General features: G+C 36.6%; 1 protein-coding gene across 1 annotated transcript; it reads left to right on the plus strand.

Moving 5' to 3' along the window:
* The first annotated feature begins 355 nt into the window (after positions 1-355).
* On the plus strand, positions 356-13,157 carry LOC120122081 (mitochondrial outer membrane protein porin of 36 kDa-like). The gene is made up of 6 exons (XM_039141322.1): positions 356-472; positions 528-595; positions 1,007-1,117; positions 11,987-12,073; positions 12,240-12,448; positions 12,690-13,157. The coding sequence occupies exons 1-6, from the start codon at positions 424-426 to the stop codon at positions 12,994-12,996; spliced, it is 831 nt and encodes a 276-aa protein (XP_038997253.1). The 5' UTR covers positions 356-423; the 3' UTR covers positions 12,997-13,157.
* Positions 13,158-17,313: the final 4,156 nt, after the last annotated feature.

A 17,313-nucleotide genomic window follows, 5' to 3' on the forward strand; every position in this document is an offset into this window, starting at 1 on the left:
AAAATCGAAAAGTGCTTTAAGTAGCCTGCCCAAACTTCAAGACATGTTTGTCTAGCCCGACTTTAGCCAAACTTACACAAGCATATACGCTTGGGCTGGAGTAAAATAATTTTATAAAACCAAACAGGGCCTTGACAAAACCCATATTAAAAGATCCGAAATCGAAAACGTGATATTGTTTAGACGAATATGCCCAATCTGGATTCCAGACACCCGAGGCCCCAACAACCATGCAATTGATATCAACGGTCAAGAAAAGCGGATATTTTTGTCCACTCAGGATCAACGGTCCAAAATAACCAAATATTTATTAATTAGATTTTTTTTAAATCAAGTTCTTTTCTCTTCCGTATGTTTCGTTGACAACGAGGAGCTCTCTCATTTTCCTCTCCATTTTCTCGGGAAAAAAGAAAGTAAAGAAGCATGGGAAAAGGCCCTGGTCTCTACACCGATATCGGCAAAAAGGCTAGAGGTGAAACTAAGATTACTTGTTTCTTAGTTTATCTTACTTTTTTTTTTTAATTTAGATCTTCTTTACAAGGATTACCAGGCCGACCACAAGTTCACTGTCACTACATACACTTCCAATGGAGTTGTGAGTTTCTTTTTTTATTTTTTGTTGGATATTTAAATATTGCTTCATTGTTCAACTGATTTAGTGAAGCTTCTGCTATTATTTTAATTTATGTTCCTTGTGTGAATGAACTCATATTTGAAATTTCTTATTATTGATCTCTCTTCTTTATATCGATTATTAGTCTATCACGTTTGTGGAAAATATGTGTAGCAATTTCAGCATATTATGAACTTAATATTGTTTTTTTTGGGGGGGGGGGGGTTAGTAATCTAGTTATAAAAATTCATATAATTTCTTTGAATTTGTTTGCAGTAGTGCATGATTTTGTGATTGATATAGAGATTTATGGTTTCAGGTCATTGTTTCCTTTTTATATCCTAGTTTCTTGTGTAATTTATATTCATATTCTTTAATTTGATAAATATTTAGGCAATCACATTAACTGGAACTAAAAAAGGTGAATTACTGTTGGGTGATATAAGCACGGAGCTGAAGAACAAGAATATCACAACCAATGTGAAAGTTGACACTAATTCTAAGGTAAGCTGTCAATTTTTCTCACAATTTGGTAAATCCCTAATTTCGAAGGTTGTACCGGTATATTCACAGAATGCCGTCTCATTATGATTAATACAAAGTTAGTGTAGACACTAATTTTCGTCCATATTTTTTTTATTTATTTTTTATACATATATACACATATATATTATATAGTTTGCAAATTATTTTTGAAAATACATATATAATATATAGTTTAAAACATTTTTTGAAATATGTATATTATATAGTTTTTAAAATATTTTTGAAAATTATAATATAGTTTTTGAAAACGTTTTTAAAATATATAATATACTTTTGAAAACGTTATGAAAACATTTATATAATATATAATTTTTAAAAACCATTTTGAAAATATATTTTTTGAAAATTATATAATATATAGTTTTTGAAAACGTTTTTAAAATATATAATATACTTTTGAAAACGTTATGAAAACATTTATATAATATATATTTTTAAAAACCATTTTGAAAATATATAATATAGTTTTTTCAAACATTTTAAAAATTTATATATTATATGTTTTTGAAAACGTTTATATATAATATTATATTATTTATTTTTTATTTCTCATTTATTTTTGTGCAGGGTCCATGTTCAAGAATCCAGTCCAAGTTTGGGCCTGAACTAGCCCAGCAAGGGATTAGGGTTCCCAGTTTTCAGTCACCGAGCAGTCAGGGAGCCAAACGGTCAACAGTGCCAACGGCCGGCCGAGATCCCCGGGACTGACCCATCCCGGGATGACCGGCCACAACAACCACGATCCCGAGATCGTCGGGACTCACAACGGCTGGTGGGGTTTATAAAAACCCACGACCAACACAGTACAGGGGGACACACATGAACGGAAAACCAAAGCCACACAGAGGAAAACCCATCAGCCAATAACAGAACCCACATACGGCCAACAAACGAAACCAAACAGTGAACCATCAGAATATCATCACAACCAAATAACCAAACACCCAACGAAAACAAAATCGAAGGCAAACCAAACCACAATAGCCAAATACCAAACACACACACACGCAAAAATAACAAAAACAGTACGCGTCAGGAGAACTTCAGGAAAAACGGAAGGTCGTCGGAAAAGGTGAGGGGCCGAGGGTTTGAACTTAGATCTACGCTTACTGGGGTGTGTTTTGGGGATTTAGAGGTTGGTTTTTGGTTCACAGTACGGAGAAGAGCATTTTGTGGGGGTTTAGATATATCGACCACCGCGTCGGCGGTGGTCGGCGCGGTGGAGATGTCACCGGGCGGTGGCCGGACCTTGGTCGAGTCTAGAGAGAAGGGAGAGAGATATCATCAGAGGAGAGAGAGAGAAACCTAGCAAATGAGGGGAGAGGGGGTGAGAAAAGCCTTGCTTTAGCCTTAAATAGGCGCACCAAAACTACGTCGTTTTGGCCCCTTAATTTACCGTGTTCTGGAACAAAGGGGTGAAATCCTTTTTATGGTCCCTCCTACTTTGTATGCTTATTATTTAATCATCCAGGGACATTTTAAAGGTTCTTTTGGGCATTCTTTTTTCTTTCGTTCATGTTTTGGTCCTATATATATATATATATATATATATATATATATATATTCCGAATTTGAAGTAAGATTTGTGAAACTTCTATTTTGGTCCCTTCTATATGCCTATTTTATTTATTTATTTATTTCCTCACGGTTTCTAATTAATTTTTCTATTTTATCCTATTATTTTTTTCCTTATTCACTTATTTATTCATTTAGTCTAAACTAACATTTTCTATTTTTTTTTCTTTTTTTATATATATTATTTTCTCTTATTTTACTATTTTCTAGTATCTTTCTTTTTTACTAACTCTTATTTATCTTTGTCATCAATTTTTATCATTATTATACTAATATTTTTCCTTCGTATTATTTCACCATCTAACATTTCAACATTTTCAGTGATAATTCCAATCGATCGAAGGTAAGCAATTCGAACCGAATTTTTAAATTTCAATTCAAATTTTAATTTTCTCAAATAAAGACAACCGATAAATTAATTGGTACCGAAAGGGCGGTTCAAGGGTGCTAATCCTTCCTTGACCGTAACCGACTCCCGAACTCGATATATTTCTGGTACAACGCAGATCATGTCAGATGGTGTCCGACCCACCTAAATGTTTTTTAAAATGGTCGGTGGCGACTCCAATCCATATTTTTCAAGTCGAAGCCCAATTCCGGGGCCCACCGAAAGACGGTTCCGACAGCTTGGCGACTCCGCTGGGGACAGGTAAGTGAGTCAGGCCGAAATTAATTTTCGGTTGTCTTTTATGCGAAAATGGTAAATTTAAATTTTAATTTATTTATTCGATTCGAATTAGTTACCTTTGATTATTTTTTCAAATAAATAGTTGTACTGACATTTTTTTTCAATGGTTTCAGATTTTTTAAAAGTTTCCATCTCTAGCTCTAAACCTGAGCTCCGAACCCATTTTAAGTGGGGGTGAAAGCGACGCATTCGTGTGAATTTATTCACCACATATGCCTAGCAAGTAGCCTTCGGGATTCATATACCTTATGTCTTCGTGTGAATTTATTCACCGTGCGGGCATAAGGGAATGTGTCCTCTCGAGTTTAACTTAGTCCATATGAGCTTGTAATAGGCTTAGGACTAAGGGTCTGGTAAGCCCAAGGGGGCACCGGCAAGGAGAACTCGAGTACCGTTTTTAGAACCTAAACCGGGAGAGTGCAGGGAATTAGAGCCCACCCCAAAACCTCATTCTAAACCTTAGGCTGTTTGATTTCCTACTTTATTTTCTGCTCAAAGCATGCGAACTAGACAAATATGCGGTTAGGATTTGTTTGAAATTAGCATGCGGGATAGAGATCATGTCCGGGTAAGAATTAAAGCATGTGGGGTAGATATCATGTGGGGTAAGATTTTTTTTTCATTTTTATTATTGTTTTGATTTACCTCACTAACTCTTTTTATTTTTTGTTTTCTTTTATTATGTTTTCATCATTCGCATCATTTAAAACTAGGTGTTGATCCACCAAAAATGTGTTTGTTAAACATGAATAATCAGCATTAATGGACAAAAGGGTTGTAATACAAGAGATGAAAATGCAGAGGACAGTCTACAAGGCGACCATGTGTCACCTTCAATCCAGAGGACATGGTGCCCGCAATTGAAGAGTATATCATTATTATAAGGGACTCAATGAACCGGGTCTACATCAAGCACAATGAAAGTCCATCTTTGAAGAACTGACTGGCAGAAGTTGCAGGGGCAAGATGAAGACCACTGATCTTAGGATTCACTTCAAAGACGACAATGGCAAAACGATAGCTGGAGCTGGATACCATTGCTGATGAATTCAAGAAGCAAGCTTTGGATAGTTTCTCTCGCTCCAATGGCATTTTCATTAAAAACAAGCTCGACATAGAGTGAAAGCTGGAGATGTAGTCCTTCGAGACCCTTTTTGGGGTAAGCAACCCATCACCTGCACAAGTTTAGCCAAAGGAGCCAGAATAGTTCTACAAGATATTCAACCAGTGAAAAAGACGAGTCAACTGGTCAGAAGCTGTGCAAGATTTGTGCCATCAAAAAAGTTTTTGTCTCTTCAGACGTAACACTTTTGTCACCAATAAGGGTTATTCAGAATAACAGTCACATTTTTTGGATCAATGCCTCAGACATTTCATGCATCATATATTTAGACATTTTGCATTTTTTATTTTATTTTCTAACATAAACATATCTCAAAGGGGGAGCAAATACGGGATACACCGCCTCAAGCATTGGACACACCCCATCCGCATAACACTCATTTGAAGAAGAAGATGATGGAAGCCAGAATTACACAAATCGAAGAGAATATGTTAAAACTACAGAAAGAGCTAGAAGACAAGATAAACCAGAACAGTCGAAATACTCTAGAAATAATCACAAAGAACCAAGTCCTTGGTTGATCAGATCGTTGCCAAGTTAATTGGCCTACAACAGACCATTGTGCCGGGGCAGGTTCATCGGAAGGGGTAACTATACAACCTACCCACAAGTGGTTATCTCACCTGAAATCTTACAGAACTTCGAGGGGACTCATCTGCTGCAAAAGCAAAGCCCTCGTCCTTGTGATTAACCCTAAAAATCCGGGTTATTACCATGTACCGGATTTGGACGAAGAGGAAAAAGCGAGGAAGATGGAGGAAAAAATCAAACAATTGGGGACCAAATGAATATAGTCAAAGGAGACCGTGACTACCATGAAATCGATGCAGCGGAACTTAGTCTAGTCCCAGACTTGGTTCTTCCCCTGAAATTTAAGTCCCCAGAGTTCGAGAAGTTTGACGGAAACAGTTGTCCATCCGCTCACATCACCATGTTCTGCCGAAAGATGACAGGATATGGAGGAAACGACCAACTCCTGATCCACTGCTTTTCAGGATAGTCTGTCGGGATCAGCCATTCGGTGGTACAACCAGCTAAGCCGATCAAATCAAGACCTAGAAGGACCTGGCCAATCATTTCTGGAACAATACAAGCATATCAATGACATAAGGCCAGATCGAGTTATGCTACAAAGCATGGAAAATAAGCATAACGAGGGTTTCAGGCAGTACGCACAAAAATGAGGGTTTGGCTGTGCAAGTTCATCCACCGTTAGATGAAAAGGAAACCCGAAAGCTCTTCGTGCAGACCCTGAAGGCTCCATACTTCGGGCACTGGTTGCGATCACATCAGGAAGCTTTTCAGACTTGGTTATGGCCGGAGAAATGATTGAGTCAGCCATAATCAAGGCAAAATTAAGGATGGGGAAGCCAGTAAGAAGCCTCCTATGAGGGAGAGGGATGGAGTGGTTAACAACATCAAACATTTCAGCAAAGGTGTTACAATCTCAGCCCAAATCAACTGCAGCTTACCGTTAGTACTTCTAAACAATTCCATGAGGGAAAAGGAACATTTCGACCCTATTCCCATGACCTACAAAGAGCTTATCAGCAACTTCTTGACACCCATGTAGTGTCACCATATCCAGTAGAACCCATGAAACCCCAGACCCCAAGTGGTATGATGAGAATGCGTATTGAATATCACGGCGGAGTCCCAGGGCACACAATTGAGAACTGTTACGCATCAAACTTACAATTCTTTGAATATCATCTGAATTAGAACTCCGTAAACGATTCAAGTTACAGACCTTTGACGGAGTAACATGATTTAAAACAAAGGACTTTGACCTCATCCAGATATACACTCAAACGCATATCCTGCTCTTGCAATGAACCAATTAACCTTTTTCTTTCACAAGGTGCGGACAACGTGGGGGGGCATCATTTGCATATGACATTACTATGTTTTTTATTTAAGACGTTCAATGACGATGATGATCTTTACAAATGAAAGAGTCGAGTAGTGAATCCAGTTTAGGTCAGTTGCTTGAAAATTGACTATAAAGATGAGATTCCTTGACTTTCAAAAACACCTAGACTATGACAGGTTCTTCTTGACAATCTTAAGAATTAAATCCGTAAAACTGAGCTATTCCGCTAAGGCAATTGGTCATAGAGGAAACTTAAAGCCCTGGCCTTATGAGTAGATTACGTTTAAACCATGACATTGCTCGGACACTTGGCAATTCGGTGTTTGCTCCACTGCTCTTGTCAGGATGAGATGATGAGATGAACCCTTCAGTTAACTTGATAAGAGTGATTATAATATTAAGTTGTCCCTCTAAGGCAATTGGTTAATGCCCGACTTTAGGATTCAGCTAGCCAGATACAAGTTAAATCAAATTTATCTAAACAAGAAATTTCGGTAAAACGGACTAAGGGAGTTAAGGAACACCTGTTATAGTCAACACACACGAGCACTCAAGAATTTTTTTTAGACCGATGTTTTTGCACTGCCTTTGTTAGAGGAGCCTACAAAGCTTGAACAAATAGAAGATTTCAGAGGACTGAAATAAAGGTCTAGTAAGTGATCATGCTAGTTGTGTCATTTTGTCCGCACACTCAATTGAAGTGCCAAAGCATGTTGCGATATTCAAAAAAAAAAAAAGAATTTCAGAGGACTGAAATAAAAGGTCTAGTAGTGATCATGCTAGTTTGTGTCATTTTGTCCGCACTCAATTGAATGCCCGCATCAATTGAATGCAAAGCATTTGCGATATTTCAAAAAAAAAAAAAAGACATTTTTTTTACCAAAACCTTATAAAGGGCCAAGCTATAGCCAACCATCCATTTGACACTGGTCAAGAGCTGTAACTCTGAAAACGTTAAAAGAGCTATTGATTCCTTTGATTCTTTGAACTCACGTTTATAATTGATTCAATTGCGAATAATATTTACATCATTTTATCATTTTCTCTCCTGAAACAAGAAAAATGAGAAAAATTTTCAAACAGAACAATCTCAGATATGAAATGTCTGTAAAGCCCAAGCTCGAGAAGCAAATGGGGCACGATCGATTCCAAGGACCAGATTGGCAGACAAAGCACGAGACTCCATCCAAGAAATAAATCATAATTCATTCATGTTGCATGCATCTTAGACATACTTAGGTGCGTCACATTCATCATTTTAGCATACATTTTTTACAGCCCTTTGAGTCAGGTTTCAATTCTATTTCAAGATATACTCGACTTGCAAGCACCTTTAAAGAACAATGGTGTAACTCAGCAGCAAGAAGCTACCCTCAATCGACTTTACATATATACAGATCTCAGAACCAATTTCAGATGGGTTCGAGAACCAATTCAGATCAAATTCAGTTCAGCTCAACTCAACAAGAGCAATATGTTTTCAGTTAACACTTTCAAGCCAGATTTCAATTCCACGACGGAAGATATCGGCTGTCAAATTATCAGTAGGTTTTCCAGACCAGCTTAGGGGAACCACCTGAAGAATCATGATCGTTTTCGACCCGTAAAGGGAAGCCATTTTTAAACAAACTATTTGCAGCTTAGCTTAAGGCCAGAAGGGCTATCTGCCCACCAAGACCTTCGAGTTCGACTACGCTCAGCTCCAAGGCACATCATTTGCAGTACAGCTTAAGTTGAGAAGAGCTATCTGCCAAAGACCCTTAAGTTCGATTACACTCAGCTTCAAGGGCATAACATTTACAGCATAACTCAAGGCTAGAAGGGTTATCTGTTAGCAAAGACCTTTGAGTTCGACTACGCTCAGCTCCAAGGCACATCATTTGCAGAATAGCTTAAGTCGAGAAGGGCTATCTGCCAAAGACCCTCGAGTTCGACTACGTTCAGCTTCGAAGGCACATCATTTGCAGTATAACTTAAGTCAAGAAGGATTATCTGCTAACAAAAGACCTTTGAGTTCGACTACGCTCAGCTCCAAGGCACATCATTTGCAGAATAGCTTAAGTCGAGAAGGGCTATCTGCCAAGACCCGAGTTCGACTACGTTCAGCTTCGAAGGCATCATTTGCAGTATACTTAAGTCAAGAAGGATTATCTGCTAACAAAAGACCTTTGAGTTCGACTACGCTCAGCTCCAAGGCACATTTGCAGCATAACTTAAGTCGAGAAGGGTTATGCCAACTAAAGACCCTTAAGTTCGATTACACTCAGCTTCAAGGGCATATCATTTACAGCATAACTCAAGGCTAGAAGGGTTATCTGTCACCAAAGACCTTTGAGTTCGACTACGCTCAGCCAAGGCACATCATTTACAGAATAGCTTAAGTCGAGAAGGGCTATCTGCCAAAGACCCTCGAGTTCGACTACGTTCAGCTTCGAAGGCACATCATTTGTAGTATAACTTAAGTCAAGAAGGGTTATCTGCCAACTAAAGACCCTTAAGTTCGATTACACTCAGCTTCAAGGGCATATCATTTGCGGCACAGCTTAAGTCTAGAAGGGCTGTCTGCCAACAAAAGACCTTCGAGTTTGATTATACTCAGCTTCGGGGGCACATCATTTACAGCATAACTCAAGGCTAGAAGGGTTATCTGTGACCAAAAGACCTTTGAGTTCGACTACGCTCAGCTCCAAGGCACATCATATGCAGCATAGCTTAAGTCGAGAAGGGCTATCTGCCAAAGACTCCCGAGTTCGATTACACTCAACTTCGAGGTCATATCATTTACAACATAACTCATGGCGAGAAAGGTTATTTGTCAATAAAATTGTCGAGTTCGACTCTATTCAGCTCGACGATACCTCAATCCACTATTGTCGGCTGCAATCAAGGTTTTCAAATCGAGAAGAAGACATGGGTCAGCCGTGACTTAGTGACAATCAATCGTTTCCAGCAGCATAGTTTAAGTCGAGAAAAACTATATGTCAGTGAAGACCTTTCGAGTTCGTTTTCGTTCAGCTCAAGGGCATGGTGGAATCAAAGAACTACTTTCTAGTCAAATTTTAACAAAGGTCTTTAAACCGAGAAGAAGACCGAAGTGACTACAATTTGGAAACGAGAAGCTACATCCAGATTCAAATTCTGAATTGCAGCTTCAATTACATATCATTCAAGGTGGACTCGACTTCGCGACGGAGGAGCCATATGCAACTCAATTCGACAGGGAGTTATTCTTCAACTCCACGAACGAAAATTTGTGTCTTTTTGTCTTTGTCCTAGTTTTCGTTCCACGAAAAAGGACAAAGAGGGGCAGCTGTAGACACTAATTTCCGTCCATATTTTTTTTTAATTTTTTTATTTATTTTTTATACATATATACACATATATATATAGTTTGCAAATTATTTTTGAAAATACATATATATATAGTTTAAAACATTTTTTGAAAATATGTATATTATATAGTTTTTAAAATATTTTTGAAAATTATATAATATATAGTTTTGAAAACGTTTTAAAATATATATAATATATACTTTTGAAAACGTTATGAAAACATTTATATAATATATAATTTTTAAAAACCATTTTGAAAATATTTTGAAAATTATATAATATAGTTTTTGAAAACGTTTTTAAAATATATAATATATACTTTTGAAAACGTTATGAAAACATTTATATAATATATTTTTAAAAACCATTTTGAAAAAATATATAATATATAGTTTTTAAAACATTTTAAAAATTTATATATATGTTTTGAAAACGTTATATATATAATATTATTATTATTTTTTTTTTTTATTTCTCATTTATTTTTGTGCAGGGTCCATGTTCAAGAATCCAGTCCAAGTTTGGGCTGAACTAGCCCAGCAAGGGATTAGGGTTCCCAGTTTTAGTCACCGAGCAGTCAGGGAGCCAAACGGTCAACAGTGCCAACGGCCGGCCGAGATCCCCGGGACTGACCCATCCCGAGATGACCGGCCACAACAACCAGGATCCCGAGATCGTCGGGACTCACAACGGCCGGTGGGTTTATAAAAACCCACGACCAACACAGTACAGGGGGACACACATGAACGGAAAACCAAAGCCACACAGAGGAAAACCCATCAGCCAATAACAGAACCCACATACGGCCAACAAACGAAACCAAACAGTGAACCATCAGAATATCATCACAACCAAATAACCAAACACCCAACGAAAACAAAATATCGAAGGCAAACCAAACCACAATAGCCAAATACCAAACACACACACACGCAAAAATAACAAAAACAGTACGCGTCAAGAGAACTTCAGGAAAAACGGAAGGTCGTCGGAAAAGGTGAGGGGCCGAGGGTTTGAACTTAGATCTACGCTTATTGGGGTGTGTTTTGGGGATTTAGAGGTTGGTTTTTGGTTCACAGTACGGAGAAGAGCATTTTGTGGGGGTTTAGATATATCGACCACCGCGTCGGCGGTGGTCGGCGCGGTGGAGATGTCACCGGGCGGTGGCCGGACCTTGGTCGAGTCTAGAGAGAAGGGAGAGAGATATCATCAGAGGAGAGAGAGAGAAACCTAGCAAATGAGGGGAGAGGGGGTGAGAAAAGCCTTGCTTTAGCCTTAAATAGGCGCACCAAAACTACGTCGTTTTGACCCCTTAATTTGCCGTGTTCTGGAACAAAGGGGTGAAATCCTTTTTATGGTCCCTCCTACTTTGTATGCTTATTATTTAATCATCCAGGGACATTTTAAAGGTTCTGTTTTGGGCATTCTTTTTTCTTTCGTTCATGTTTTGGTCCTATATTATATATATATATATATATATATATATATATTCCGAATTTGAAGTAAGATTTGTGAAACTTCTATTTTGGTCCCTTCTATATGCCTATTTATTTATTTATTTATTCCTCACGGTTTCTAATTAATTTTTCTATTTTATCCTATTATTTTTTTCCTTATTCACTTATTTATTCATTTAGTCTAAACTAACATTTTCTATTTTTTTTTTTTTTTATATATATATTTTCTCTTATTTTACTATTTTCTAGTATCTTTCTTTTTACTAACTCTTATTTATCTTTGTCATCAATTTTTATCATTATTATACTAATATTTTTTCCTTCGTATTTATTTCACCATCTAACATTTTCAACATTTTCAGTGATAATTCCAATCGATCGAAGGTAAGCAATTCGAACCGAATTTTTAAATTTCAATTCAAATTTTAATTTTCTCAAATAAAGACAACCGATAAATTAATTGGTACCGAAAGGGCGGTTCAAGGGTGCTAATCCTTCCTTGACCGTAACCGACTCCCGAACTCGATATATTTCTGGTACAACGCAGATCAGGTCAGATGGTGTCCGACCTACCTAAATGTTTTTTAAAATGGTCGGTGGCGACTCCAATCCATATTTTTCAAGTCGAAGCCCAATTCCGGGGCCCACCGAAAGATGGTTCCGACAGTTAGGGAATGCTTTTTCTTGGTAAAGTTTTTCGGTCACTTTTCTTGGTTAATTCCCTCACTTAAATATGGTCTAATTGTTAATTTTTTGTGGTTTTCTGTTTATTTTGTAGCTTTTTACCACTATTACTGTTGATGAACCTGCGCCGGGTTTGAAGACGATCTTTAGTTGCATTGTCCCTGATCAAAGGTCTGGCAAGGTAATGGAGTTTTTCTTACTCTTGTACTTAAGCTTTATGTTCTTGATACCAATATTTTCAGCATTGTGGTTTAACGAATGCATTGCAGCTTTGTTTTCTCCTTCCCTTGTGTAAACTTATTTGGTTTCATGAGTACATGACAAGGTCTTTATTGTTGTTACAACAGGTGGAACTGCAATACCAACACGAATATGCTGGCATAAGCACTAGCATTGGTTTGACTGCAAGTCCCCTCGTTAACTTCTCGGGTGTGGTCGGAAACAATTTTGTCTCCGTTGGAACTGATCTCTCATTTGACACTTCCAGTGGGAACTTTACAAAACTGAATGCTGGGTTGAATTTCACCCATTCTGACCTCATTGCTTCCTTGGCATTGTAAGTAGTTCTTTCAGCAGAGCCGGGGACAGCCTTTAGGTTTATATATTTTCTTGTGCACTCTATTTTTTTTTATATGGAACTTCGATTGAATTGCTTTATGTGATTGTGGTAATTCATTAATTGAACTATCAGTTCGGAAGCATGAAAAATTATCTAGAATTATCTGCCCGAGTGGATTCTTTTATTTCTAGTTGTCATGTTTCTGGTTTTGATGAGGTATTTTGATGATACACTACAGGAATGATAGAGGTGACACTCTTAATGCTTCCTACTACCACATAGTTAGCCTGTTGACTAACACGGCAGTCGGTGCGGAGCTGACCCATAGCTTTTCAAGTAATGAGAACACTCTTACAATCGGTACGCAGCATGCTCTTGACCCATTGACCACGGTGAAGGCTCGTGTGAATAACTTTGGGAGAGCAAGTGCTCTGATCCAGCATGAATGGAGCCCAAGATCGCTTATCACAATATCTGGAGAGGTGGACACCGCAGCAATTGAAAAGAGTGCTAAAGTTGGTCTGGCTTTGGCACTGAAGCCCTAGTCAAAGGCAATTATTGTTCTGCCTAGGCAGGCAGACAGACGGGGCCGGCATTTATTTTGATTGGTCTGGGACTAATGTACTTCCATGGGTGGTAATAATTGTGATCGGCAAACTGAAATTAGTGAAATCTATTCATATGTGAAATTGAAGTGTTGCTTAAATTTGATTAGTTTGATAATCTTATAGGCGATTAGTCATCTCATTGCTCGATTTCAATTCAACCATTTTTGCTTAGACATTTCAATCAAAATGAATTAACCCTTGCTAACATTTTCAGGTTAGTCCATGCATACAGTATGTATATACACTCACGCACATCGTGGCATATTTTTGGGTAAGAGCACCATAAAATCTTTCGTACAAAAACTAAAGTTCCCTGATGCAAGTGATTTTAGTGGTAAAAAAATATTGTTCTCTTTAGGGGTTTTACGTTCGAACAACGGTAAAAGACTGAAAATTGAAAAACAATGAAAAGCGTAATTCGTACATTTTGCCACTTGTAAGGCAGATCATAAAAGTAAAAACGGTTCGATAACATTGCATGCAAAACAGACATAATTAACTTATTTCTATCAGCTAAAAACATTTAAGTGCAAATGTCTCCCACATTTTCCAAAGTTAAAGTAAATAGGAAAACAATATAATTAACAAGAACTTTCTTCAGTGGTGCATACCACTATATCTGCATTGGAAAGAGAGCAACACTTGGCAGTACCTCTAGCTACTCCACCACAAACATTGGCATCAAAGTTTCCTATATCAATAACTGCAGTTGGATTAGATATGTTATTGGCAGTGTTTTTGGTTTCTCAGTGCCTTTTCGGATGCCATTTTTACTCATCGCTGCAGCAACTTCAAACGGGGTAACAATTTCTGCTTCCTTATTAAACGTTGGTAAGCAAAATATGCATATTCTGTCTCCAGTGGCTCCTATAGTTTATCGAAAACACTTCTACCATCAAAATTGGTTACGTTTAACTTCCATATTTCAGTGATTAAAGCACTCTCAGTCTAATTTCCAGCCATCATAAATAAGCAATTAAAACAAACATTAGGCCTTTAGCTTTCTACACGACCTAGATTATTTGGAATTCGGATTTTAAATAGGATTGACTAAATCAATGTACATCATAGAGTCATACACTTAGGGGCCGTTTGGATCATGAATTTCAGCATTACTGGTGAGAATATTTTTCCTCCTTGTGATACACACGTTTGGATTGGCAAGATTCCCAAAAGGGGAGTAATAAAATATTCCCAACATTAATTTTTTTCAAATTTTACCGAGAATGCTAATCCCATAGTAGGCTTAGTTATTTTTTGTTTCCCTTCAACTTGGACTAAAATGCCCTTGAAACAAAAGATTTACTTCAAAAATACCCTTACTTTTATTTCAAAAGCTATAGTATATTATCACAAATTTATTATCATAACTTTATTTCAAAAATATTCCCAACTGGGAATTTTATTTATTTATTTATTTATTATCACAACTTTTTAAATGTTAATTAAGATTAAAAGAATATATGGTATATTTACTCTTTTAATCTATCCATTTATCTTTTAAATTTTGTAAAAAAATATATAAATTTTATAAATTTAAATTTAATAAAAAAATATATAAATTGAAAATAATACAATAATATATTTTCTATGAATTTTTATATAAATATTTTCATTTGAATATTTGGAATTCACCTTGTTAAAAAATATTATAATAACAATTTAGTAAAATATGCATTCCAATAATCTTTTATTCCTTTAAACAAACACTGTAATCATATATTCCTGTCAAACAAACCAAACATAATAATGTAACATTCCCAGTAATATGTAAGGTAATGTAACATTCTGGTAATCTTATTCCCGAAGGTAATATTACATTCTATGAACCAAACACACCCTCAAAGATCTTTGTTTCAAAACAAATCACTACTTCACAAATTTAACTTTTTTAAAAGTGAGAAGGAGCGGAGAAAAAGGAACAAAAATGATTAAATTCAATCAATAAAACCGTAAGTAGAGACGGGAAAACTACCAACAATCAAGAATTACCAAAAAAAAAGAAAAAGTGTGAGGATTAGTGGGCTTTAGTGGATATGTCATTGTTGTCGGGAAAAAGAAGGAAATTAGAGTGGGCTAGGGATTCGAGAGAATTGGGAATTAGGGCAAACTAAAGGAAAAATCGAATTGGAAAAAGAAATTAAGATGAAGTCGTTAAAGGACTATGAATAAAAATATGCAAATTCTGAATTTTTTTTACCTATTCTCTTCTTCTTCATTCTAAAACCTAAAGGACTCATCTTTACCGCCTCCTGTGACAAATTGGTATTAAGAACTATAAAAAAAATCTACACTTTTTTTTCAAGATGGAAAAACAAAGAAAAGTTTCAACCACGGTCGAAAAATCGGATTCGAATGTTATGCAGGACCAAGTCACGGACATGCAGAATAAGATGACAGACCAATAAAAGGGCATGGAGGACATAATGCTAAGTATGGTGTCCAAAATACAAAGCTTAGAAGAAAGATTAGAGGAAAACAAAGGTGGATTAACGAAAATTTTGAGGTTCCTGGCAGAAAAAGATAAGGAGTCCGAGAAAGCATTCAGAGAGGGCATCAAAATAGATACATGTAAATCCACTCAATCCAATACTCCACAGCCTCAAAAAAGGCCCTTGGCACATGTGACTGCTATTGATGACAATGAACGATACACTTATAAACCTTAGGAAATAGGTATTTTAGCTTCTAAACCTATCGTTGCTAGTTCTCATAATATTTTTGTAACTCAAGTAAGGCTCTGAAGTCCATTGAATCTTTGAGTGAACCCTTTGCCCAAAGGGACCACTCTAATAAAGAAAAAGTTACTCGGTTACACAACGAGGAGTCCTTTAGATCTTACAATTTAAGGTCAAAAATTGAATCAAAAGCACCTGATGGGAATACCCAGAGGATTGGGTAAAAAATGTCAGAAGTATTTTTCATTATTCGCTATACCTGATCATAAAAAGTTAAAGATTTTACAGCCATGTATATCGTTAGTAAAGTAGAAATGTGGTTTGACGGGTACGTACCTCATGCAAAATCCACGAGTTACTTGGACATAATTTGTTGTAGACATTTACCAACGATTTTGTGATAGAACATATGCTGATACTATTGAGGAATTTAACAAATTGTGGTACAAAAATTCTATAGAGGAATACCAAGAAAAGTTTGAAGAACTACAACCCTTCATGTTACAAAGCAATCCCTTCTGGGAAGAAACATACTTTGTTTCAAATTTTGTTAATAGCTTGAGAGAATAAATCAGGCACAAGGTAAAAATTCAACAACTTGGGTCACTAGCTGAAGCTTACATATTGAGCAAGTTAATTGAGGTGTTCTTGGAGCTTGAAGCGAGGGAGCTAAAATTTAATGTTCGATTTACGAATTCCTACCCTCAAAAGACCTCTGCAGTATTACATGTTACAAAAAACTGTTTTTACTGGTGCAAACTAATCATTGATCGATTTTAGGAGAGTCAACAACTTTTGTTTCAAGTGTGAGGAGAAATTCAGTCCAGGCCATTAATTGTAAAACCCATTGTTGAACTATACTTTGTATTTTGATCATGGTTATCAAAACCGGACCGGACCGGCCGGTTCAACCGGTTGAATCGTGAACCGGTGGCCTATCCGGTCCGGTTACCTCACAAAACCGGTCTGGCAATGAACCGGCTGAAAACCGGCAAAATCGGTTTGAACCGCCGGTTCACTTTTTTTCTTTAAAAAAAATTAAACCAAACGACGTCGTTTGTTCAACGAGCCAAGTCAAATTCGAGTATTGCTGAGCTCGACTCGAACTCGAAAACTTTAAAAGTAAGCTCAACCCGACTTAAAAACTCACGAGCTAAAAATTATCAAGTTCAACTCGAACTCGAAATATAATATTAAAACTTGAACTGGAAAAGGCTCGAACTCAAAAAAAAAAATTAGAAGTTCGATTGAAGCCTAAAATTTGAGCTCAATTGAAGCGAAAGAATAGTTCGCTCTGTGCTCACCAAAAGGGTCAATGATTTTAATGTCAAATTACCTCTATTATTTATAGAAGTAAGTTAGGATGCTCTTTTATGTTTCTTAGCCATGTGGTATTGTTTTGTTCTCATATTTTTACTCTTTAAACTTTTGGGATGCTATTCTATGTTTATTAGCCATGTGGGATTATTTTTTAAAAAAAAAATAAACCAAATGACATCATTTGTTATGATTTTTTAAGCCCCAATTTTATTTTTTGATTATAATTATATAATTATATTTATTATTTAATATGTTG

The sequence above is a fragment of the Hibiscus syriacus genome, unplaced genomic scaffold, assembly GCF_006381635.1.
Source record: "Hibiscus syriacus cultivar Baekdansim isolate YM2019G1 unplaced genomic scaffold, ASM638163v2 tig00110384_pilon, whole genome shotgun sequence".
Taxonomy (NCBI): domain Eukaryota; kingdom Viridiplantae; phylum Streptophyta; class Magnoliopsida; order Malvales; family Malvaceae; genus Hibiscus; species Hibiscus syriacus.

What these genes read in the sequence shown, in the direction of transcription:
- LOC120122081 (XM_039141322.1), top strand. Translation starts at nt 424, where the DNA reads ATGGGAAAAGGCCCTGGTCTCTACACCGATATCGGCAAAAAGGCTAGA. An exon ending in AAGTTGACACTAATTCTAAG is followed by an intron (nt 1,118 to 11,986) that starts GTAAGCTGTCAA and finishes TTTATTTTGTAG; the next exon opens with CTTTTTACCACTATTACTGT. An exon ending in CTGATCAAAGGTCTGGCAAG is followed by an intron (nt 12,074 to 12,239) that starts GTAATGGAGTTT and finishes TTGTTACAACAG; the next exon opens with GTGGAACTGCAATACCAACA.